Genomic DNA, 27,041 nt, shown 5'->3' with positions numbered 1-27,041 from the left:
ATTCATAGAGCTCACCAGAGCCTCAGGATTTGGTCGGAGCTGTATCTGTACTTACTGGGATTTATATATACACAGAGAGAGATTTTCTGCTAAAAGTCAGAAATAACTTGAAGGCACACAGCAGCAACAGAATCCTGGACATTCATACAAAATACATATGAAATATACCTCTAGTCCTGGTCTATTTCTCATGAACTTCTAGTATTTTGTGTGCCTTCACGTTATTTCAATTTATAGTGACCCAAAGGCAAATCTTTCAAAGGGTTTTCTCAGCAATATTTTTTCAGAGCGAATTTGCCTTTGTTTTCCACTGAGATTGAGAGAATGTGTTTTGCCCAAGGCCACCCTGTGGATTTCCTTGGCTTTAGCGCAGATCTCCAGATTTGTAGTCCAGTGCAAAAGCCATTAAATCATGTTGGCTCAAGCCATAACATTTTAAACTCAGGGCAGGGAATTCTAGGCAAGGATAAATTACCATGTCTGTATTCCCCATGCACTTGGGTAGTCCTGGTAATGACACGGTGAATGGGAGTGGAATCTTTGCTGATTTTTTCCCCTCTGACTGTCCTTTACTCATTACATTTTTGGCTACTAGACTCAACGTTTATTTTTTTGCCTCCTGCTCTTCCAATTTTATGTATAGTCACAACTCTAGAGTGGTATAGCCTTTTAGCAATAGGACTATTTTTTTTTTAAAGGTGTGAGATGGAGAATGAGAACACTAGTGGAGGACCTTCCACTAGCATGACAATTGCCATAACTCACCCTCTAGACTTGGAGGATTTACATAGGAGGAAGCAGGTTATCAAGGGTTTGCATCTCTTGATAGTGATGGTCTCCTTGAATCTGAGGAGCCAGGGGTTGGTTGGTGTGTGTGTGTGTGTGTGTGTGTGTGTGTGGCGGAGGGGTATTCCACAGCAAAAGGCTGCTGACATGAAACACCTATTGCTATCATTTGTTGAATGAAGATGAGACAAAGAGAAATGACACTGAGCCCAGCTGACCTAATTAGACACCTACCAGTATACCTCCCTGGGAAATATTATTGTTTTGGTGATGAGCAGTACTTTTCAGTATTCGTGTTTTTCTGACTTTAATCTGGCTATGATTTAGATTCTGTTTTAATCCTTGCTGGTTTTGTTTATCCAGACTATTGGCAAGTTGAACATCTGATGACCACTCTATTTCTTCTCCATTCATCCTGCTTGTAAGCTGCGACTGACCCAGATGGAATTAACTCCTCAATAGCTCTTGCACTCCAACCACCTGATTCTTGGCTGATGTCCTGACTGAAACATGGTGATCGTTCTACATGATAAACTATGCAGCAGGACGCCATTCAACACACACACACATACACACACAGAGAGAGATTTAGTATCTCTCTAGTCAGACCTGTATGCAATGATTGCATATTTGCTGAAATAGGATCCTCCAGAGGTTTCGGTGGATGAAGTAATTATTATATGCCTGGCTATTCAGACATAGTTGAACCTTTCTCCAAGCCCCTGCTCTCCATCAGCCACACAATGACCATGGGAAGTACAGCTGTGACTTAATAATAAGTTTGGTGAAAACTGGTGAGAACATCAACTTCAGCAATAACAAAAGAAAGACATATGGAATCATAAGGTGGGCTTACACTTCCAATGATAGTTGTCCAATAAATGATAGTTTTCCAATAAATGTGTTCCCCCCTCCCTTGTATTGCTTTTTACTTCTAGCATTTTCCCCATCAATATCTGCCAAATTTGAATGTCTCTACCATTGGAAGCTCACCTCTTTTTTATATAACGTTCCAAGGCACATATTTAAAACAGACACCCGCTTAGCTTACAAACTAAATTTCTACAGGATCATAATGCTAAGGATGTGCTATCAGTATGAGAAATGAAACTACTCATGCCAGACATCCTGTGAAAACAGTAGCAGAAATGACAGCAAGAAGAACACTTTCAATCAACACGGTGTCTGTAAATACATGATTAAAATGACAAGGTGACCAGAAAATGGATTGATCGTCACATAAGAAAAATAAATGCTTGTAATTTTCTATTTGAATGAGGTTTGACTGTTTTGTAAAGCATGCTTCTTTCTCTAGTTCTCCTTGCTCATATTTGTATTTCCTGCAGAAACATCCCATAAATAAAGTTTACACTCTCACGTTTTACCTTTTCAGTTGCTTGACACAATAGTTTTGGTCTTAAAACACAGGAATTGAAATATAGATAAAATGATGAATAACCCTTGTCCTTTCCCCCATCATATAGTGAAAAGGAGAGGAAAATGTGTTGGAGCTTCCCAAAAACACTTTCCTCTCTGTCATGGCAAAGGAAGTTTCTTGCAATGACAAGTAAAAATCCAGAAAGATTCCCTTTGCAAAAGCTTAGTTTGAAAATCAGTGCTCCTGGATGGTGTTACTACCTCTAAAACCTGTACTCAAAATGACTCAGGGCTGTGGTCCAAGTCTGAGAAATGCTTATACAGAATAGAATCGATGAAATGTTTTCTGATCTTGCTTTTATGTTCTATGATCTGAAGTTTGACTTGTAATGACATAAATTACCACTTCAGTGGAGCAGGTAGCAAAGTGATTGATTTTGTATTGAAAATTAGTGTATTGATTCTTAAAGAACTTAGCTTGTACAAACTGTGGGCATATGGAACAATGCAAAATTACCTATCAAATTGGGTTTAGTGATGACTTGTTTGAGATCTATATATGAATGAATCAAATTATCCCTGATGTTTTGTGTTCTCTTATAAACAATTGGGGGGGGGGGGTCTCTCGCACCCTGGTATATCTCTCACCAAGTTCCAGTATTTTTTCACTGTTTTTATTGTATGTTTGGATAAATTAGTCAGAGTGAGAGGCCTTACTAGTCTGTTATCCCTGGGTTTGATCTTAACACCACTTTAGGGGCAGCAAAGTGTAGTGGTTTGATTGTTAGACTATGATTGTGGAGATTCTGGGCAAGTCACACACTCTCAGCTTCAAAAGAAGCCAAAGGCATCTTGCCAAGGAAATCCTGAGCTCAGTGTTGTCTTAAGGTTGCCTCAAGTTGGAAATTACTGGAACAACAAGCTCTTCTTTAGAGGCCTTTTTAAATTTGCCACCTACAGATTTTTTTTCTTGAACCCTCGCAATTTCTGTGTATTTGTATCTGTCTGTAAGTTGAAAAATGACTTAGACCCCAGGAAATGAGCAAAGGATGCTTTCAGACACTTATGTGGAAAGCAGTACCTCTGAGCAATGTCTAATTTGCCTCCAGAGAAATCTGAAGCCAAAGAACCTCAAATTTAATTACAGAAATCATTAAAATGTACTCGAATACACTGATGCTGAATACTCCTCTTCATTTGCATGCTTTAATCTGAGCCTAGTATTTGTACAGACACTTGGAAGGGATTGATAGCAGTAGAAGTGTAGGAGCATATGGTAAGAGAACATGCCACAAAGCTGGGGGGTAAGAAGCAAGGAATGGCTCATCCTATGTTCTTGTTCTGCCAGTCCCAGCAAAGACTTCCTCAGACTTATGTTTATACTCATGTATAAGATGGGGGCAAGTTTTAGGGCCAAAATTATTGATTTTGATATGCCTTGTGGATAAGTCGACTGTCCTAGTTTGTCTATTATTCATTAATAATTTTGCCATGTTAATTTCTGATGTCGCTTGGCTATATGTCTCCCAATTTTCCTGGGTATATTCGCCAGACCCATAGTCATAGCAGGGAGGGAGACATGAGCTTGCCTACTTTTAAGATCCCTCTGGCTTCTCCTTCAAAAAGAGGGGTGATCTGGCCAACAAAATGTGCTTTCCTTATCTGTACACATTTTATTTTCTAGTAGAGGATGCTCTGGAAAATGGAAGGAAGGTGCATGTTTCTGCCTCCATACATGCACTCCTCAGACATTCAGTAAATTGTTCATCTCATTTTTATCACCTCTCCGTTCAGCTTGGACCAAAATCCAGTTCTCCACATCTCCTTCTTCCACAAGCCCTGGTTTCCTTAAGCCAGTTCCGTCTCATTCTTTACTAGAGGCCACCATAAGAGCTATGCTGGAAGAAATGTCTCTGTAATCCATCATTCCAAGAGTAGTAATTCACCTTTAGTAAAATTGCATTGAGGAAAATCTTTGCAGTTTAGCATTTTAAAATCCTATTTTTGAACACCAAAATGTCCCTCAGAGGAGGCTTGAGATTTACCTTGCAACCCTAGTACTGATATATGAGCATGATTTATAAACATCATTATCAGCAGCATCTAGACCCAAAATTCCGCTCACCAACCTTCCGAACTTGCTATCTCCAAGAAGCCTCAGGCTCTAATGCTAACTCATACACATTGATCCTGATTCTTGATACAAGGTCATGCAGGGAAAGGACAGAGAAATGGGAAACCTGTTTCTGTGAGCCAGCCTGTTAGTGTCAGTCCTCCTTGTTCAGGACTCATCTCAGAGTATTCTGAATGCAGAAGTTTTAAATCCCAAGTCACGGAATTGTCTTTAAAATTAGGTTGTTAAGCTGCATCAAGAAAATCCTTGGGGCATCCGGGTTTTTCCCTAGAAGGTGTTTGGATGAGTCAAGATCTCCTTTGTGAGCTGATGCAAAAAATGTGGAACCTGACATTAAATATGAGATTTGACTGAAGATAATCAATCAGAGTTATTTGCCAGGAGGAAAAATGTCTACTAACTAAAGATAGTGTCATTTCCTTTGAGAATAAATGGTGTTTCAAAGACTGCAATAAAGGCTTAACAGACAGTAATTCCATACAAAAGGTATTGGGCCTTCCTGTATGTTTAACAACAATTGCTTCCACAATTGCTTGTGGTCAAATAATAATATTCAGCTTCTCCTCACCTAGAATTGTGATGGAAAATGTAATAGCCTGGTCAAGCACTAAGGTTATATTTAGCTTGTATTACCACTCTTTCCAGTGATTTCTGTATATTCACTTTTCCTGTGACCTCAACAATAAGGACATACAGTAGAGGAATACAACCTGTAGCCCCTGCACTGCTCCCTCCAGTATTTCCAAGAAGACAAGATCCAAGCAATGGAGGGATCAGGAAAAAAAACTACAGTCCTGCATTGTCGCCTACACTGACATACAAAAAGGATTGTCTGCATTGGTTCAATTCACTCTACAGACATGTTCCTTTCATTCACAAACATGTCCCAGCTTCAATCCACAGAGCCCCCCCCCCGTTTGTTCCACCAGCTCAATAGACATCTTGAGCAATGATCAATCTCTTTGCCCCCCCAAAATTGGGAATGCTTCTGTTCAATGTTTTGATGTTCTGCTTTTTGTCCGATATAACAGGTTTCATTTTAAATTTTATTTTAGTTGTTAATTCATAATTTGTTTTTATATGTTGGATTGCCAATTTTCATTATTATGGGTGTATTGTTGCCATGTTCAGGTATTAAATGTTTGCCTTTTATGTTTGGAATCTGCTCTCAGTCCCTCTGGGGAGATAGGGTAGAATATAAATAAAGATTATTATTATTATTATTATTATTATTATTATTATTATTATTATTATTTTACTGACAAAAATATAGTATGACACAGCAAACAAGATATATATGCTAGATTTCGTATCACAAAATCACAAGTCGAACACTTCCCAAGCATTTAGGACTATGTGATGTATTTTTTTATTATTATTATTATTATTAATTTTATTGTATGACACAGCAAACAAGATAGATATGCTGGATTTCGTTTCACAAAAGCACAAGTCGAACACTTCCCAAGTGTCTAGGACTGTGTGATGTATTTTCGGATGATTCACGCAGATCCCAGTAGGGTGGCCGTTTGCAGTTGGCAGATCGTAATTTTGTCAATGTCTATTGTTTCCAAATGCATCAGAAGTTGACTGATGTCAACCAGTGAATCCAATAAAAGCCAGCTGATGGAAGTTCAGTAGATAATAATAATAATTGGATTCACTGGTTGACATCAGTCAACTTCTGATTGCAGAATTCAGACCCCTAGACTCGCCGTCTGATGAAAACTTATTTTTTGCTGCTCTAAGCAACTAGGGCACAGTTTCTACAAATCAGCCAGTGCTGAGTGTTCCCTGTAAAAATAGCTCTAGTGGTGGCCATAGTCTGAAGAACTTTGAGGGGAGGAAGAAGGAGCAGAGGAGGTGGGAAGTGAGCTGCCCTGGAGACTCTGCAGCAACTAAAACACCCATAAGAATATTAATTTACATCACACAGGGGTCAGGATAGGTAGATAAGTAGAGGGGCCACTGGGCCACTCAAACCATCCCAAGCTATTACTACAGCCTGTTCTGAGGCATTCTTGGCTTAATGCTAATTGTTGTTGCAGTTCTAACAAAAAAAGATCTTGCAAAATTTGATCAGTTAAATTCCTATCTAGTTGAGTCTGTTCAGAAATTACCAGTTATAATTATTTTTCTATTGCTTTCATGATACTCAGATTGTTGCCTGCTTCAGCTCAATCGTGATGATGAGGAGGATTGTTTTAATGTAATACTTTTGTTTTCATTCCTTGCCAGTGTTTTCATTGCTTTGTCAAAAGAAATATTCCTGCTAGTAGGGAAAATTATGACTTTTCTTGCCAATGTTTAATACCCTCCATAAAAACAGTAGTGGCTATAGTTAGAAGAACTTTGAGCAGAGGAAGAAGGGGCAGAGGAGTTAACAAAGGAGATCCAATGGAGGAGATTATGCAGCAGCTGTTCTGAAGAAACCTGTAGTAGCAGAAAAACAGCAGCACATAGTAAAATTATATTTCCTTTTCAAGGCCTAAGATTTTTTCCCCTCACCCTGAAGCATGGAGGGGAAGATTTGGGTACACTGGTCAGTACGCATAGAACAACCCTTCATTTGTATTCCAGATATGCAAGAGGGCAGTGTAATCTGTAGATTTTAGATGTTCCTCTCACAAATTACACAAATGTGTGCAAAAGGGTTGTAGTTTGAATTCTCCTATTATGATATATGTTATTTTGATATCTAGTTAGCTGTGTTCCAAGTCAAGGCCAGAGAAGGAACCAAAGGGAAAAGAAGTCTCAAAAGATAGAGAAATAATGCAAGCAAGCAATGCATTTCCATCCATATGTGATCTGCACCTTCCTCAGAATGGACTATCACTCTCCATCTTCCATCCAGCAAAATCTCTGCCAAGATTTCAAAACAGAATACTAAACAGATGACTGAAAAAAAATATGGTGAAGGCTGGAGATTATATAAATATTGTGCTTTAAAGATGTTGATGATAATGGAAAATTTAGTAGTTTTAGGGAATTCCTGAGGGGTATTTTTCTGTCTTTACAAAAAGGCTTAAAGGAGCAAGACATGCATTTACTGTGCACCTTATTTTACCTACATGCTGCTGAATTCAATGGTAGAGCTTAGGCTTTGTCTGGAGACTGTAAAAAGTGCCAGGGACACACAAGGATCACATGCCACCTATTGCCATCCCTGTTCTACATTTTGAATTAGCCCTGTGGCTGTATCCAGTGCACATGGCCATACCGTCCCACCTAAAAAAAAAATACACAAAAGGGGACATCAACGCTTCCCCTGTATTGCTTTATTACAAACAATAAACTGCACCATATGCAACTTGCAAACTATCTGACACTAGATTGAGAACTATTTTAATTACTGTAGTACACTGTCTGTGGGGCTCCTTGAATAGTGTTTGGAAATTTTAGTTATTCCAAAACACTGTGGCCAGATTGTCAGGCTATGGAGACAATAAAGGCACAATACAATGTGCTGGTTATAATCTATAAAGCCCTCTGCATCTTGGGTTCTGACTATGTGAAAGACCATATTATCCCATTTAAGCTTGCCATGTTCTGACACTGCTACAAAAGCCCTTCTTTCCACCTTGTTACTCTCACAGGCACACTGGAGTAACTTAGGCCCCTTCTACACTGCTATATAATCCAGATGATCAAAGCATATAATCCACATTATTTGCTTTGAACTGGATTATATGAGTCTACACTGCCATATAATCCAGTTCAAAGCAGATAATCTGAATTTTATATGGCAGTGTAGAAGGGGCCATAGAAAGGGGTCTTCTTGGTATCTGCTCCCAGGATCCCTCCTAGACAGTCTAGGCTGGTGCCTTCTTTGCCGTTCAACCATAAATAGACGATGAATGTTGGTTTTGGCTGGCCTTTGAGAACCAATCCCTCATGAGGAAAAGTCCTTAACAAAGCATTGTACAGTATTTTGTCTACATTTTAATTCCATTAAGAGTTCACTTAAACATAACTTTTTCATGATGGAAACTTTTAGCTGATCTGTTTTAACTTTTGTAAACCTTCATGAGTCTAAAAATGTGGGATACTAATCATGATCATAACAACAGCTATAAAAAGATATAAGGTTGACTATTGTTATGAAAAGACTCAAGTGTAATAAAACCATTTCTGCTTTGGACTATGATTCTGAAAAGCAGGGTTCAAAATCCCATTCAAGCATGGAAATCCACTCAGTGGCCTTGGGCAAGTCACATTCTCTCAGAGGAAAGCAAATCATAGAATCATAGAGTTGGAAGAGACCTCATGGGCCATCCAGTCCAACCCCCTGCCAAGAAGCAGGAAAATCACATTCAAAGCACCCCTGACAGATGGCCATCCAGCCCGTGCTTAAAAGCTTCCAGAGAAGGAGCCTCCAACACACTCAATGGCAGAGAGTTCCACTGCCGAACAGCTCTCACAGTGAGGAAGTTCTTCCTGATGTTCAGGTGGAATCTCCTTTCCTGTAGTTTGAAGCCATTATTCCGCGTCCTAGTCTGCAGGGCGGCAGAAAACAAGCTTGTTCCCTCCTCCCTATGATTTCGCCTTACATATTTATACATGGCTATCATGTTTCCTCTCAGCTTTCTCTTCTGCAGGCTAAACATGCCCATCTCTTCAAGCCGCTCCTCATAGGGCTTGTTCTCCTGACCCTTGATCATTTTAGTTGCCCTTCTCTGGACACATTCCAGCTTGTCAACAACAACACAACTGTAATGATAGTTTACATTTCATGCTAAATAATCAACAGCCTCTTTTTTCCTAAATGTGTAAGTTTGTACATTATACCGACTTCTTACAAAAATTTGGTAAATAAAGCTAATTCTCATATTTTTAGCCACAGTTTCTAAGGACTGCCAATACTATGAGATTCTATCTATTCCAGTGCTGAGCAATGAGCATTCCTGCTTCTATTAATAAATTTTGTAGAGCTGTAAGTAATCTGATTCAATTTCTTCCTTAATATAACACATTAGAGTATCTTTAAACAGTATCTTTAAAGATACTATTTTATTTCAAAATTGTTTCCTATTTGAAAATATGTATGAAGATTGGTTTTAAAGCTTGAAAACAGAAGTGGAAATAGTGAGAAAAGAGCAACCAATAGTAGTAGTAGTAGTATTTTATATATATATATATATATATACACACACACACACACACACAGTAGAGTCTCACTTATCCAACATAAACGGGCCAGCAGAACGTTAGATAAGCGAATATGTTGGATAATAAGGAGGGATTAAGGAAAAGCCTATTAAACATCAAATTAGGTTATGATTTTACAAATTAAGCATCAAAACAGCATGTTATACAACAAATTTGACAGAAAAAGTAGTTCAAAACGTAGTAATGCTATGAAGTAATTACTGTATTTACGAATTTAGCACCAAAATATCATGATGTATTGAAAACATTGACTACAAAAATGCGTTGGATAATCCAGAACGTTGGATAAGCGAGTGTTGGATAAGTGAGACTCTACTGTGTGTGTGTGTGTGTGTGTGTGTGTGTGTGTGTGTGTGTGTGTGTGTGTATAGTTTGCTGTGTCATATAATAATAATAATAATAATTTTATTTTTATATCCCGCCTCCATCTCCCTGAAGGGACTAGGGGCTGCTTACATTGAGACAAGCCCAATCCAACAAAAATTAAAACCAAACATAGATTAAAACATATCTCAATAGAATCAACAAAATTATAACAAAACAATAACATAAAACAGCAGCAGCAGCCAATAAGAGTTCAGCAGTGGAACACTCTGCCTCGAAGTGTAGTGAAAGCGCCTTCCTTGGAAGCTTTTAAATGTAGCCTGGATGGCCATCTGTCAGGGTTGCTTTGATTGTGCTAGACTACACAACTAGATGGACTAGATAGCCCATGTGTTCTCTTCCAACTCTGTTATTCTATGATTCTATGAAAATGATCCAGAGAGTGGAGGAATACTGTAATTAAAAGTTTGCTTATCCTTAGTTTAGATTAGTTGCAATTATTCATGGAATTGGGACAATGGATAAGGAAAAGTTTTCTATCACAATATTGGAAACCAGGCTCATTCATATACCCTCCAAATGTCTCAATTTGGCAAGGACAGTCTGGATTGATTCTCTGTCATCTCATTTTTTCAGTTTTTTAAAATGTCTTAGTTTACTTCTCCTATTCCATCTTTACTCTTTTGCCCCAGCTTACTTCAGTTGCTACAATCAGCATTCAAAGTGCAAAAGTAGTTTGCAATCAATCCACAGGAGAGAGAGGCACAAATCCCCTCCCCATCCCAGTAGGCTCAGGCAAAAGCAAACTGCGGGAACCTCTTCCACATTGTGTGTTCTTCCCTGGTAAGAACTTTTGCCATCTGGAACACATTCCATGGCCATGTGAGTCCTGGTTTTCATCTGTGACAAGTAATAATAATAATAATAATACTTTTCTATATTCTGCCCTTCTCCCCAAGGGGATTCAGAACGGATTACAGCCTATAAACAGATACAGGCAAACATTCAATGCCTTGTTACAATGTAATACAATGAGAAACAAATGCACAAAGGCAAAGACTTCTCCTTTAATTTCTGGCTCTGGAGGCAGTGCTCATCTCTGGCTCTGGGGGAGGTGCTCTTCTCAATTTCCAAGCCGAGGAGCCTGCGTTATCCGTAGATACTTCCTGATTGTGTGGCCGGCATGGCTGCTTGGAGCGTCTTTTTGTCCTTTCGCACGTAAGCGCTACTTATTTATCTACCAACATTTGCATGTTTTCTAACTGCTAGGTTGGCAGGACCAAGGGCTAACAGCAAGAGCTCATCCCATCCTGCGGATGCGAACTGCCAACCTTCAGGTCAGCAGTTCAGCAGCACAAGGGTTTAACCCATTGCACCACCGCAGTAGGAAGGTAGCATCCACTGTAGCTAAATGGTGATCGATTCAGAGCAGTTGCTCACAGTAATTCTTGTGAATACTTGAATTATGACATTTTCTACTCAAGATGTACCAATGGCTGTCAACTTAGATGATTTTCAAACTAGTGGAGGAAAAAAAATCGGTGGATTGCTAGTCCAGTGCTAAGTGATAACTTTGACACAGAGGTGAGGAAATACTTTTTGTTTTGTTTTCTTGGGGCCCTGTCCTCAAATGCCCTTAGAGGGCATAGGGATAATTTATATTTATAGCATCCTAGACTATTTTAAGCTCAACAGAAGCCTTTTTGTAACAGAAGTGGACTGAATGTTGATTTCCCATTCAGTTCCTATTGTTAAAGAAAAGAGCTACCCCAGGCTTAAAGCAGCCATTTTGACCACGATACCCATCAGCCCCAGCCAGCATTGCCCGTTGCAAGTTAATAGGGATTATAGTCAAAATGTCTGGAGGGCATCACGTTGGTGCAGGATGTTTTAGACTGTTTGGGCAACTATGAGCTATTGGAGATTTTATGTTAACCTGATTTGCGATTCTCACATTCCATCATACTGAACTTTTCTGAATGAAATTAAGAGAATTGCATTGACTACCATATCCAAAAGCTTGTCACTAAAAGCCAACAGAGGCAAATGATGCTGTCTTATGTTCTCAGCTCTTGCCAAAAGTAATTTATTGTACTTTAATGAATTATGGAGATTAATCACACTGTAAGTGATTAGACAAAGGTCAAACTGTGATTTTAAACTGTTTTCTAATCTGTTTTTTTAATAACTGCTTCACTGGGGAGCTGTGTTTCCCCTTCCCAGGGCACTTGTGCCCTGCTTTGTGCTGATCAGTGACCGTAATAAAGTTTTTGTATTGTATTACATTGACAATGGTCCAGAATGAGCCACAGCTCATCTGCTAAAATAAAGAAAGGACAACATCACTACTTTGTTTCTTGAGGCTGGACTGTGAGGTTGGCTTCACATCAGAAAAACCATGATAGCTGCCCCTCCACATTTGCCAGTTTAACTTTTGCGGAGTTATATTTGTCAGTTGGAATAGTATGTTCTCTCTAGGAATCCCTAGGTCTTCCTTCATGACTGTATGATCAACTTCTGATGGAATTTGATCATAGAGTCACACTGGAAGATCTAGAGATTTCTGGAGAGAACACTTCGCTAGACATTAGCAGGTCTTCTAGCATGATTCCGTAGTCAGCCTCCAGCAGAAGTTGACTAGAAGCTGACGCTGAAGAATATTGGGGTTCTCCCAGCTTGAAAAAAGTGGAGGTTTTATTTGTGGTAATCATCATCATCATCATCATCTTTATTTACAACCCGCCCTATCTTCCCCAGGGGAATCAGGGCGATTTCCAACAAAAGATGGCAAACATTCAATGCCATAATAAACAATAGAAGCAAACCAAACCAAATCAAAACAGTAAACACACACATCATTCCACTCGTATGGAGGTCCTACGACCCTAACCCCAGTGAACCCCACTATACTAACACTGATCCTTTCCTTTAGGAAAGGGAACAAATTCCTCATAGTTGTTCATGACCTAAATTGTATCCCAAATTCGTCTCACACAAATTTATCCATTAAAGTTCTACATTAAAAGCCCCTGATTTGACTGTAGATATATAGAAATAACATTCTCCACATTCTATGCACTATCCTGGATGAGAAATAGTGTTGCCAAATAACCTGTGGATAAGGTGTGAGTGAGTGTTGTTGGAACCCTTTCCTTATGTTATCATCAAATATGAGATCTCCAAGTTATCTCCACATTATAAAGTCATCAGCTGATCTATGTTTTAGTTTGTTGCAATCCACTCTAGGACCTGTACTGGAGAAAGGTTTGATATAAAATATATACACACATGCATTTATTTCTATTGGGTTTTTTTAGAGCTCTTGGGTCATAGCATTTTAGTGCAAAAATACTATTTTCTATACCGTATTTTACTGATGCATTACGATGCTATACCATAGCTCTAAAATGGAAGTTTAAAAGCAGGGGAGAGAGGCAGATGATGAAATAAGTGTTACATTTATGGCCCTACCATTCATCTTGAAATCATTCAGAATGTATATACTGCAGCCCGTAAAACACTACACATCTTTGGGGAAATGGCCAAAAAACCATAGCAAATTATATACAATACTTTGGACTATTTTGATCCAAGATGTCTTGGAGTTGTTTTTGAAAAGCACTGGAGCCTGAGAATATGAATTTGCAACTGTTCCCAGGTATTTACAGGAGACAACCCAGGATAATAAAAACTGTAAATTTTTAAAGCATCCCGAAATCTATGAATCCAGCAATATTTGTTTTTTTCCCAGTGGCAAGCATACTTTGACTAAATTTTAGTTAATCCAATCACATAGTCATGACAGTCAGATATCATGAAACTTATTCATCAACTAATGTGAAAATAACCCATTGTGTTAAGATAAAGTTACAAGCTTTACCTACTGCTGATTCTGTCTTTGTTTGATCAAGATACATCTGATCTTACAATGCCCATTGCCCTGTTGCCCTGATCTTTAAGCAAGACAAGCTTCTACCTTAACTGCTACAGAGGGGTATCTTTTTAACTTGGGGCTCTAATTTGCATTGAATGTGATAAACAGGAAATAAGAAGAACAAGTCATTATCCTTAATTTATTCATCTATTCACCAAGTCTCTTGTGTGGGAGCATGAGATTTTCCATAAAACACCATGTCTACCATAGTAGACAATGTGACAGTGAGGCAGTATATGAGATTGAAGTCAGTCTCCCAAGTGAAATAATAAAAATAGGATTAAGATGAACACTTATACATTGTGAGGATCAATTGTCCCAATGCACATTGAGAAGTTGAGCATAAAGTCATACTGGAGGATTCAGAGATTCCTAGAGAGGTCTTCTCTTCTATTTTTTTAATTTGCAGTTTTTGGAGGACTGATCGTACATCATCCTGCAAGCGAAAAGCCACCAATTCATCATCTTAAAATGCTCCAGACATTGACCTTGAGTGTTAGAAATACGCTTTAAGACCTATACTTTTGGCAAGGCTTTATATTGTCTGTTTCACTGTGTTACCCGTGTTTTAAAAAATATTATTATTATTTTATTAATGTGTTCATTTATTTTGATGTATTTATTTATTTAAATTTTAGCCAACTTTTGTTATTTTTTATTGTTATGAACGGTTTTGGCTTTTTCCTCTAAACATAAGGTAGGCTTTTTAAGTTACAAAAGCAATAGTATTTCTTAAAAAAACAGCAGGATTTGTTGTTGGCAAGAATGACTCTTGGAGAGTTTTAGACATCTGCTGTCATCTTACATAATCTGAAATTGCTTTAGAAATGCACTTGCCTTTATGGGTGCCTATTCACTTCTCCTTGCTTGGCTTGCGTATTTACAAATGGATGGAAATAACAAGTTCACCATGTGCCATTATTTGAACATTTCCACAAAAACACATACTCCTCCACTAGGACTGTGGTTGCCATTCAAGTAAATTGCATGTGGTTACACCTAGTGGTGCTTAAGTAAACATCTGTTTATGCAACAAGGAGTGTCCATTTCTTACACTCCCTAAGAGCGTCTCATATATTTTCTAGCTCTCCAGTGTAGGTTCTGAGACCACACGGAAAGGTTCTGAGACCACACAAGAAAGTATGGATATGTACAAACCATAGTTGTCAATACAAAGTCACCTTTTATATAAGTTTTTGGTTTTTCCAGTTGAAAAAAGAGAATTAAAACAAAGTGACCTATTTATTTATAGTTTTTCAAATGTGTCTGCATTCCTCAAAGCAATATTTTAACTATGCCTACAGTGCCATCTAGTGCAAAATGTCTCCCTTTTCTAATAGGCTGAATTTGAGCAGGATTTCATGTAGTCCAGTGGTTTCCAACCTTTTTTTTTTTTTTAACCAGGGACCACTTGAACAGGGACCACTCTCCTACATTAGTACCAAAAGGGTTATGAATCAATTTTTGGTCAACTTCAGATTGTTTGATTATTTGGGGTGCTGATTCAGAAAACTGCATTAGATAGACCACATCAGCTCTAGTTTCTGATACAGAACATATGCCATCCAATAGCCATCCATCTGTTCACCCACAGAAGACCATATTTAATAATCTAGGAAATCATATTTAATAAATAAATAAATAAATAAATAGGAAGGAGGTTTGCGGACCAGATTTTCGTTTTTGCGGCCCACTGCTAGGCCGCGGCCCACAGATTGGGAACCACTGATTTAGTCCAAGTCATTTAGTTCTGTATTTTGAGAACCAGTGTGGTTTAGTGATTTGAGGGCTGGACGATGGCCTCATCTACACTGTCATATAATGCAATTTGGAACTGTATTATATCATCAGTGTAGACTCATATCATGCATTTTAACTGCACTGAGATGCATTATATGGCAATGTGGATGTGGCCTAAGACATGGAGACTTGAAGACACCCAACAACCAAGTCTTTGTCTTTTCATAAATAATGGAAGCATCCCAAAAATTTCCAAGTGACCTTCAAATAAATTAAATATAGCATATTTCTTTGTCCCTTAGAGAGTAGAAAAGCTCAAAGCACCAAGCAAAACTATAATTAGAAAAGAGGAAAGAAGTGTATGACCGTCTACCGATCTGGTTTTGCCATAGCTCCAGGAATTTGAAACCTTAAGGGAGTAGCTTGGTGGCTACTAAGATGTAGATGTTAGTTTCTGTTTGGGGTTTTCTATAGTTTAATTTTCATTGATTACCAACAATTTCCTGAAGAAGGACCAGCAAGAAACGGTGAGAAAGAAGGAAAAGGAATATTGGAGTAAGAGAGATCTAACCAGGTGAAAAACTGGTTCAGGCAGAATAACTCCCTTAGTAAAGAGAAAAAATAAGACCAACCCAGACAAACAGATGGAGCTTGGAAGTAAGACTGCAGAGGTGTCACTAATGGTGATTCATTTAGTTCACAGCAATGAATGGCAAAGCCAGGTAATTCCTTTAGTTCATAGCTATATAGAAGATCTTGGGAGAGTAACTTCTTTCTTATTATAAACTACACTGACATATAATGCTGTTTGGTCCTAGACTAACCCAGCAAAACCAGTGATTATGGTGGCTGAAGAAATTGGAGTGTTGCTATCAACAAAGCAACTTTCCCAAACCCTGGAAGACCTTGAAAAAATAGAAGCAGACATTACTCTTCAATGGAGGAAAGACTGCCTTTCTCCACTTACCTGCATTAAATTACAAATCTGAATGAGCGAACAGAGCTATTGTAACATTGGTGACAAATGTTTATATATTCATCTTATTCTCTCTTAAATATAATTGATATATTTTATTTTCAATGTTATTCGATACTTATAGATCTAATAATATAAATATTTTTGCATCAAGACACAAGAATTCACAACAGTCAAATCAAACAAAACACATCAGCTAATACCATATTATATATACACACACAGACACACTACACCCATATAAATTACGCAGATAGTTTAAGCAAGAGACATTTGTCATGAACAATCACCACAAATAGTAATACCTCTAATCATATCATTTTAAAATCCCTCTTAGCCCACAAAAATCTCAGCTAGTAATCTGCCTCAGTTTCCACCTGAATTAACTGATGGATTATTCAAACTCATCTGCTGATGACGGAGCTTGACAAATAGGACATTTCTTGCCTGTAGAATATAGGCCATTTTTTCAGTTCAAGTGTTGCCCAGGTACCTTTGGGAACAAAATCTTTTCCCCAGCAACAAAGAACTTAATAGAAGACTTTTGTTCATTTACTTCTCCTGGAATTATGGAGGTTGGATTGGAAGTTCCAACATCAAAATGTAGGTCTGCACATAGCATGCCAGAGCTGAATAAACCCCACTGACTGACTGCTTACTCTGAGACAAGGTTTTGGTTGGATTTCAAAGCTCTGAAAAGCTTGGGATAAGGCTATTCACCTGTACACAGATGATGTCCAACTTGATTACTCCTTTTCACCAGATAATGCCAAGGAAGCTGTGCTGTGCCTGAACCAATGTCTGTAGGCGGTAATGGGCTGGATGAGGGTAAACAAATTGAAACTGAATCCAGAGAAGATGGAAGTACGTACTACTGGTCTCACGGAGGATGGAGCTGGGAATAGGGGTACAACTGGAGCTGGATGGGGTTACACTCCCCCTGAAAGTTCTGGTTCGCAGTTTGGGGGTGATTCGGGACTCTTCTTTAAACCTGAAAGCTCAGGTGGCAGAGGTTACCAGGATCACAATTGCTCAACTTAAACTGGTGCGCCAACTTTGACCGTTACTGGAAAAATCTGACCTGGCCATCGTGGTACATGCCTTGGTTACATTGCGCCTGAACTACTGTCTTGCGCTGTCTTTGAAAATGGTTCAGAAACTTCCATTTGTTCAAAGATCGGCAGATAGGCTATTAATGGGAGCAGATATAAGAAACATACTCTCCAGCTCCTGAAATAGCTGCATTGGTTCTCAATTAGCTTCCAGGCCCAATTCAAAGTGCTGGTTTTGACCTTTAAAGCCCTTCATGGCATCAGTCCAGATTACCTGAGACATTGAGTTCTTTTGTATACACTGGGGAGAGCATTAAGATCAAGTGGGGAAATGCTCAAGCATCCCTGACACTCTCCATTCGAAGATCATTAGAAAGGGGTTCTTCTTGGGAGTGGCTCCCTCTTTGGAATGCCCTCCCACGGGAGATTAGGTCTGCACCTTCTCTGTTGGCATTCAGGAAGAACCTAAAAACCTTCCTTTTCAGTAAAGTCTTTGGAGGAAACTATGGAGCCCCGGTGGCGAAGTGTGTTAAAGCACTGGGCTGCTGAACTTGCAGACCGAAAGGTCCCAGGTTCAAATTCCGGAAGCGGAGTGAGCGCCTGCTGTTAGTTAGCACCAGCTTCTGCCAACCTAGCAGTTTGAAAACATGCCAATGTGAGTAGATCAATAGGTACCGCTCCAGCGGGAAGGTAATCGCGCTCCATGCAGTCATGCCAGCCACATGACCTCGGAGGTGTCTACGGATAACGCTAGCTCTTCAGCCTAGAAATAGAGATGAGCACCAACCCTCAGAGTCAGACGTGACTGGACTTAACGTCAGGGGAAACCTTTACCTTTTACTTTGGAGGAAACTAGCAATATCCACAGGTTAGGAAGATCATTCAACTTTGTTATATATTATCAGGATGCTTTTATATGTATTGTATTGAGGTTTTAATTAGTGTTTCACATCATTTGTTAATATTTATGGTTTTAACTTGTTTTTAATTTTTATGTTGCATGTTTTTACTGGCTGTAAGCCATCTTGAGCCCTTGACTGGGGAAAGGCAGGGTATAAAATTCATAAATAAATCAATAAATACATATTTGGGAGTCACCATCATAGGCTATGACACATGGCTGAGTACGATTGTCTTCCAAAGGTAGACTCTTGGTGGTGGGTCCACAAATGATGTAGAGACCTATTCTGAATCCACATGGTCTTTCAGACTGAGGACATAGATTTCCAAATGGAAGGTGGTCATGAAAGGATTTGCTTGGTATGCCTTCCTCTTGGCACATTTCTCCCTTTTGCCCTCCATTTGTGCCTCTTTAAAATCCATAACACCATTGGTAACAGCTGACCTCCAGTTAGAACGCTTGAGGGCCAGGGCTTCCCAGTTCTCAGTGTTTATTCCATATTTTTTAAGGTTAGCCTTTAGCCCATCTTTATCTCTTTTGCTATCCATTGACTTTTGCCTCCCATTCTTTGATTTAGGTCACCAGAAGAGGCCCTCCTGGTCCGCTTCTGTTTAAGTACAGTACATCCTATAGAGACTTGGAGAAGATCCTTCTTCGGAATTCATATTGTAAAATATCTCCCACCCCCTTACAGCAGGAATGAAATCAAGTGATTCTCCAAAAGTTGTTGGACTGAAATTCCCAGAGGTCCTCGTTATTGATTACCTAGTCTGTATTTATCCTGAAGATGAGAAGGTTAAGAGGTGATATCACTAACCATATTTGAAATGATGTTTTATTGAAGAACAAACAAATTTGTTTTCTGATGTTCCAAAACCAAGAAATGGAGCAATGCATGCATTCCAGCCACAGTAAAAGAGATCTCACCTAAACATTAGGAAGAACTTCCTGACAGTAAGAACCAAGTGGTAGTGGCATAAACTGCCTTGGAGTGTGGTAGTCTCCTCCTCTGGAGGTTTTTAAGCAGAAGCTCTGTGTGTGTGTGTGTGTGTGTGTGCGTGTGTGTGCGCTTTGATTGTGCATTCTGCATGGCAGAGAGATGCACTGGATGACTCTTGGGATCTCTTCCAACTCTATAAATCTTAAATTACCTGTAGTAAGGAACTAGAACTCCTCCTCTCCTGTGATAGGAACCTGAAACACATTTGATCTCTCTTTTTTCTCTGGGATTGGTGGCTCAAGGACTTGCACCAGTCCATCTATTATTTTCTAGGCATTGTTCATTACTACCAACTTTATTCATCATAGAGTACTATCTTTTGGAGTGTTTGATTCTTTTTGATCCTATTGTATATACTGTACCCAGAAAACAGCTTTATCATTTTTATGATGGAAGTTGGTCTCCATAATATCCATCCACCCTGTTCTCTTTCTAATAGGGAAAATGTATTGCTCCTTCTCCTAATCTTAACTAAAGGGCTATCCCTCATAAACTCCCTAAAACCCTATTCCAGAAAGTCAGGCTATACCCAGGGGCAGTGGGAGGGACACCACCCATCTGGAAAGGTGCATGAGTCTGGAGACCAGGATTTGAATCCCACCATTGAGTGACCCTGGGCAAGTTACATGCTCTTGGCCCCAGAGCAATCTGTGATAGGATTACCTTAAGAAAGTTGTAAATCGGAAATGACATAAAGGTACACAACAGATGCTACAATACAGTATTGTCTTTTGAGTTGAGTCAGCCAGCAAGCTCTTAGAAAATTTCTTTAATAGCCTGACTCAGGAAATCGCCATATATTAAAGGGAGCTTTGTTCTGCAAAGCAGCATACACCATTAACCTGATGGTAATACTACAAGTAATATAACCTTAGACATGTTGTCTCAGAAGTCAGTACCATTTTGACCCTATCTACGCTGCCATATAATGTTGTGTGGATTTATGTACTTACTTACTTAGGCGATCCCTCGTAGTTCGAGGATGATTGTCTTCCATCTTGGGGGGGGGGGGGGGTGTCCGTAGATGGCTGAAGAGACCTATTCTTGATCTGCATGTTCTCCCATTTATGTAATGCAGTTCAGTACAGCTAAACTGCACTATATGAGTTTGCGGATAAAAGTTACATATAGAGACCTAAACTCCAAAAGACAAATTCATCAGAAAAGAATTTTCACTCCGCAGCCCTTAGATCCAGATCCTCAAAAGCAAATTCCTTGCATTTTGAAGTGCTCATTTTTTTAACAAGGTGGTATTACAACTGATTTATAGTCTATTTTCACATTCTATGGATTCTGCATCCATGAATTCAATCACTCACACAGTTCATTCTGCCATTTTTGTAAGATGCGATTTTGTAAGATACCATTAGGTTTGCTGGGGTGCATCTCCACTGTAGAATATAATAATAATAATAATAATAATAATAATAATAGGTTGCTGTGAGTTTTCTGGGCTGTATGGCCATGTTACAGAAGCATTATCTCCTGACATTTCACCCACATCTATGGCTGACATCCTCAAGAGTTGTGAGGCTTGTTGGAAATTAGGCAAGTGGGGTTTATATATCTGTGGAAGGTCCAGGGTGGGAGAGAGAACTCTTGCCTGCTTGAGGCAAGTGTGAATGTTGCAGTTGAACACCTTAATTAGCATTGGATGGCCTTGCAGCTTCAAAGTTCTTTCTCCCACCCTGGACATTCCACCGACATCCTGTGATAAAGTAGCATGTCACATTAAGATACAGAGTTGACATATAGCAGCAATAATAATATCTTTATTTGTAACCCACTCTATCTCCCTGAGGTGATTCAGAGTGGTTTTCAACAAAGTGGCACACATTCAGTGTCGAAAAAATACAAATGACAAATCAAACCAAGAATAATAAATAAAACAACAGCAGCATGAACTAATAATAAAAGGTTAAGGTTTTCCCCTGACGTTAAGTCCAGTCGTGACTGACTCTGGGGGTTGGTGCTCATCTCCATTTCTAAGCCAAAGAGCCGACGTTGTCCGTAGACACCTCCAAGGTCATGTGGCCGGCATGACTGCATGGAGCGCCGTTACCTTCCCGCCGGAGCGGTACCTATTGATCTACTCACATTGGCATATTTTCGAACTACTAGGTTGGCAGGAGCTGGGGCTAACAGCGGGTGCTCATTCCGCTCCCAGGATTTGAACCTGGGACCTTTTGGTCCGCAAGTTCAGCAGGTCAGCGCTTTAACACACTGTGCCACCAGGGGGCCCCGAACTAATAATAACAAACCAATATAATCAAAATAGCAAACTTGAATTAACGTAATATAATAAATCGCACACATATCACATGATAAAAATCCAACAGCTAAAAGGGCAATTAAAATATGAGGTGGAATGCTAATCAGGAATTGGACCACCACTCTAAACTGCCGAGGTTCGATAACAGGGAATCCCTGGCACTGTGCATTGGTGGGGTTCCAGCACTCTGTAGCAGAGAAGGCTGCAGGCCTGGTAAAACTGCAACTCAAGATCTGATAGCATTGAGCCTGAGCGATTTCATTCTTCAGTGGAGATGGAATTAAAGCTCAGACATTGTACTGGACGAACCTTTGAGCAGGACATGGAAAACTACAATTCCCACAACATGCTTCCCTTGCAGGAGCCTTTCGGCGATCGATTAGTCATGCCGCGTAGGAGGGAGGCTTTTAGAACGTTGCCCGGGAATCAGCAAAGCTGATTCCCGGACAACGTTCTAAAAGCCTCCCTCCTACGCGGCATGACTAATCGATCGCCGAAAGGGATTGGAAGCTGATCCAAGCAGGGTTCGATCTCTCTTCGCTCGACATCGATCTGCGGGAGCCTGGCAAGCGCCTCCAATGCGCCGCGTGCTGCCCCCATTGCTGCTGCTGCTGCTGCAGCCTCCTCTTCTTGCCTCCTTTCCCTGCTAGCACAGCCATGGCGGAGTCTGCGGAGAAGCCGTACCGCGCCGAATACGCCAAGAGCGGCCGGGCTTCGTGCAAGAAATGCGGCGACAACATCGCCAAGGACTCGCTCCGCCTGGCCATCATGGTGCAGGTCAGCCTTTCTTGTTCCTTTTCGCAGCCGGGAGCAGCGCCACGTTGCCCTGCAGCCTCAGGCCTCATTTGCACTCACCGCACAGTGCAGTCTGTGTGTGTTCATCTCATATATATCATGCAGCTCTTACACATCAATGGTGAACATAAATTGGGACATCCCTTATACGTGGGACACGCCCCCTCTTGCTATTGCGATAAGATTTATTTTGTCGCCTCTGGGAAGGTTTTGCTGCTATTCACTGCCATGAGTGGGGAGATAAGGTATCTATCTGGGAATTCTTATTGTTATCATTATATTTATCAATGGCCCGCACTATCTCTCTTAAAAAGAGACCCAAAGCGGCTCACAACACTAAAGACAACGCAATATACAATCGGAGCTTGTTTCTGAACAATTTTCAAAGGTATGATAATAATATAAAAATCCTGCTGAATATATTATTTATTTATTTACTTACTATATTTATATACCGCTTTTCTCACCCCAGGGGGACGGACTCAAGGCGGTTTACGACATATTAATGGCAGAAATTCAGTGCCAAAATACATATAATAGGAAACATCATAATAACTAGACAATAATAATAATAAGACTTTATTTATAACCCACTTCCATCTCCACGAGGAGACTTGGAGCAGTTCACATAGGGACCAAGACCAAATCAACAGATCAGACAATATGATGACAGCATATATAATTAAAACAATAACAATAAAATAATATTCATAACATACATCAGCGATAATCAGAACTAAACGGTGGGGCTATTAAGAAATTATGGGGAAGGCAGACATGTGCAAACACAAGGCAGTGAGATTCAGGAATAGGGTAAAGTGCTAAGGATTAGGGCAATACATACAGTAGAGTCTCACTTATCCAACATTCTGGATTATCCAACATTCTGGATTATCCAACGCAGTTTGCCTTTTAGTAGTCAGTGTTTTTGTAGTCAATGTTCTCAATACATTGTGATGTTTTGGTGCTAAATTCATAAATACAGTAATTACTACATAACGTTACTGCGTACTGACTGCTTTTTTCTGTCAGTTTATTGTAAAACATGATATTTTGTTGCTTAATTTGTAAAACCATAACGTAATTTGATGTTTAATAGGCTTTTCCTCAATCCCTCCTTATTATCCAACATTTTTGCTTATCCAATGTTCTACCGGCCCGTTTATGTTGGATAAGGGAGACTCTACTGTAGGTAAGACAAGATGGTGATAAAAACGGATCTACTCTTTGAAAGCATATCCAAGTCGTCAAATTTTTGCAGAATGTCGCCAGAGTAGGTATTAGTCTAATCTCCCTAGGGAGAGAGTTCCAGAGCTGGGGGGCCATCACCAAGAAGGTCCTTTCCCTCGTCCCCACCAGACTTGTTTGCAACGGAGGTGAGAGCGAGAGAAGGGCCTCCCCGGTGGATCTAAGAGCTTGCGCTGGTTTGTAGGGGGAGATACGATGACACAGGTAAGCAGAACCCAAGCCGTTCAGGGCTTTATAGGTTATAACCTGCACTTTGAATTGGGACCGATAAGTTATCAGCAGCCAGTGGAGCTGCTTCAGGAGAGGCATCGTATGCTCCCTGTAGCTAGCTCCTGTTAACAGCCTGGCTGCCAATCTTTGCACCAATTGCAGTTTCCGGGCCGTCTTCAAAGGCAGCCCCACGTAGAGCATATTGCTGTAATCCAGCCTAGATGTAACCAAGGCGTGGACCACACTAACCTATAGCTATAAATTTAAATCATTAAAACCATTAAACATATGTGTACACAACATTTAAACACTAAGACAAAGCATTAAAACATCCTAATAAAATATTAAAATCATATGATCCAAAAATCATATGTCATGGCCATGCCAATTATCATTGCACATATTTCTTAATTGTTCTTTGTACTGCATTACTGGCCAAAAGCTTGGTTAGTAGTTTTGGCTTACTTTCTAAAGGCCAGAAGGGAGGGTGCTGATCTAATCTCACTGCATTCTTTGGCTATAAAATACGATGTTCCAAGCACTGTATCAACATGATTTGATACATTTTGATAGTCTTGATCAGTACAGAGTACCACACCTATAAAATCAAACATTTTACTGAGACAGTAGCGTGAAAGCAGAGCCCCCAGTGGCGCAGTGTGTTAAAGCGCTGAGCTGCTGAACTTGCAGACCGAAAGGTCGCAGGTTCGAATACGGGGAGCGCAGTGAGCGCCCACTGTTCGCTCCAGCTTCTGACAACCTAGCAGTTTGAAAACATGTAAATGCGAGTAGATCAGTAGGTACCGCTCCAGCGGGAAGGTAACAGCACTCCATGCAGTCATGCCGGCCACATGACCTTGGAGGTGTCTATGGACAACGCTGGCTCTTCGGCTTAGAAATGGAGATGAGCACCAACCCCCAGAGTCGGACACAACTAGACTTAGTGTCAGGGGAAAACTTTACCTTTACCCTTTAGCTTGAAAACTCCTTCTCATTAGGGTAGACCAGAGTTAACAATCATGAAATCATCTAGATCAGTGGTTCTCAACCTGTGAATCCCCAGGTGTTTTGGACTACAGCTCCCAGAAATCCCAGCCAGTTAACCAGTTGTTAGGATTTCTGGGAGTTCAAGGCCAAAACATCTGGGGACAGGTTAAGAACCTCTGATCTAGATGAACTGCAACTTGAGGGCCTTAGATAGTACTGCCATTACTGAAGAAGCCTGGAAGTTGTAGTCTGTATCAATATTGCCTTGTGTCGGGAATATTGAGTTCTATAAAGGGCTTATCTGAAAATGCAAGGCAATTTCTCATATTTTAAATGTGTGTAGTGGTTGAATGCCTCATTCTGATGTGATGCAAAGCAGTGTAGTTGTAAACATGGTTTGGGTCCAGGTTACACTGAAGTCATCCTGGGGGGCAGCTACTCCAACCAGCCAGAACCTAACTGTCACCCAGAAGACCTTTTCATTGACCACCCCAAGACACGTTTTTAAATTTTTTTTTGAATTCGTATCTTTTGGAAGCAAATTCCAAAATTTAAAAAACATTCAAATATTAGTAAAGGGGAGTGGTAAAGGTAAAAATTTTCCCCTGACATTAAGTCTAGTTGTGTCCGACTCCGAGGGTTGGTGCTTATCTCCATTTCTAAGCCGAAGAGCTGTCGTTGTCTGTAGACGCCTCCAAGGTTATGTGGCTGGCATGACTGTATGAGAGCGCTGTTACCTTCCCGCCAGAGTGGGACCTATTGATCTACTCACATTTGCATGTTTTCAAACTGCTAGGTTGGCAGAAGCTGGGGCTAACAGCAGGAGCTCCCCCCGCTCCCCCAATTCAAACTGCCAACCTTTCAGTCAGCAAGTTTAGCCGCTCAGCAGTTTAACCAACTGCACCACCGGGGGCTCCCATTATATTCAAATATTAGAATTGGGTTAAATATGAAAACTATTAAAAGTAAACAATCAAAAACATTAAAATAATTTGAAACCTATTAACATGCCTTTTTTGAATAGTGTCAGAAGCGACTTGTGAACATACTGCAAGTTGCTTCTGGTGTAAGAGAATTGACCGTCTACAGAGACATTACCCAAGGGACGCCTGAATGTGTTACCTTTGTTTTATTTTATTTACCATACTTTTATCTTGTCTTTCTCAACCCCGAAGGGGACTCAAGACGGCCTTACAAAAGCAACAATTCAATGCTGCGTGTATACATACATTAATGAACAAACAAAAACATTAAAACCAACCAATTAAAACATAACAGTAAAACAAGAATTAAAATCACATAATCCAGGTCATATTCAAAGTCCATCGTGCATCCCCATAAGATAGAGCTGACAGATGGGAGACCACCCCATCTTGCAGATTCAAACCGTCAGTCTTGAGGTCAGCAACTCAACCTTTAGGTCATCAGTCCAGCTGGCACAAGGGTTTAACCCATTGCGCCACCATGACTCCCTATTAACATGCCTAAAATGTAAAAACACTATATTGTGTGTGTGTGTGTGTGTGTGTGTGTGTGTGTTAACATGCCTGAAACACTATACAACTCAGCCTTAAACATTTTCTTCTTTAAAAGGTGGGCGAGCGTACACCATGTGGCAAAGCAGGACTGAGGTTGCATCTACATAATTGCATTAATGCACTTCGATACCACTTTAACTGCCCTGGCTCAATGCTATGGAATCCTGGGACTTGTAGTTCGGTGAGATGCCAGCACTGCATACAACTGTACCTCCCAGGATTCCATAGCATTGAGCCGTGGCGGTTAAAAGTGCTGTCAAACTGCATTCATTCTATAGTGCCTTAAAATACAGGTCCTTATCTGAAATATTTGGGACCAGAAGTATTTGGGATTTTGGATTTTGAAATGCTGATATTTGCATATGAGATATCTCGGAGATGGGACACACCTCTAAACACAAAACCTATTTTTGTTACAGTCATAAGGTAATTTTAGATACAATTTTTGTTCACAAAACAAAAGTTTGTGTCCTTTGAATAATCAGAGAGCAAATTTTCATGATCTCAAACACACATGTGGACAATTTTGGGCCATTTCGAAATTCTGGGTCAAGAATGCTCACCCTATACTTAAATTATTTGTGTAGTCTATCTGTGT

General features: G+C 39.9%; 1 protein-coding gene across 1 annotated transcript in view; it reads left to right on the top strand.

Annotated features, from left to right (window-relative positions):
- The first annotated feature begins 22,182 nt into the window (after positions 1 to 22,182).
- The window catches only part of parp1 (poly(ADP-ribose) polymerase 1), a 49,673-nt gene continuing 44,814 nt past the window's right edge, over positions 22,183 to 27,041 (top strand). Inside the window, exon 1 of the mRNA XM_003216066.4 lies at positions 22,183 to 22,442. Within this exon, the coding sequence (XP_003216114.2) occupies positions 22,323 to 22,442 (120 nt within the window). The 5' untranslated portion in view covers positions 22,183 to 22,322. The remainder of the gene's footprint in view (positions 22,443 to 27,041) is intronic.

The sequence above is a fragment of the Anolis carolinensis genome, chromosome 1 (genome assembly GCF_035594765.1).
Source record: "Anolis carolinensis isolate JA03-04 chromosome 1, rAnoCar3.1.pri, whole genome shotgun sequence".
Taxonomy (NCBI): Eukaryota; Metazoa; Chordata; class Lepidosauria; order Squamata; family Dactyloidae; genus Anolis; species Anolis carolinensis.
This window is presented reverse-complemented; position numbering and strand designations above follow the sequence as displayed.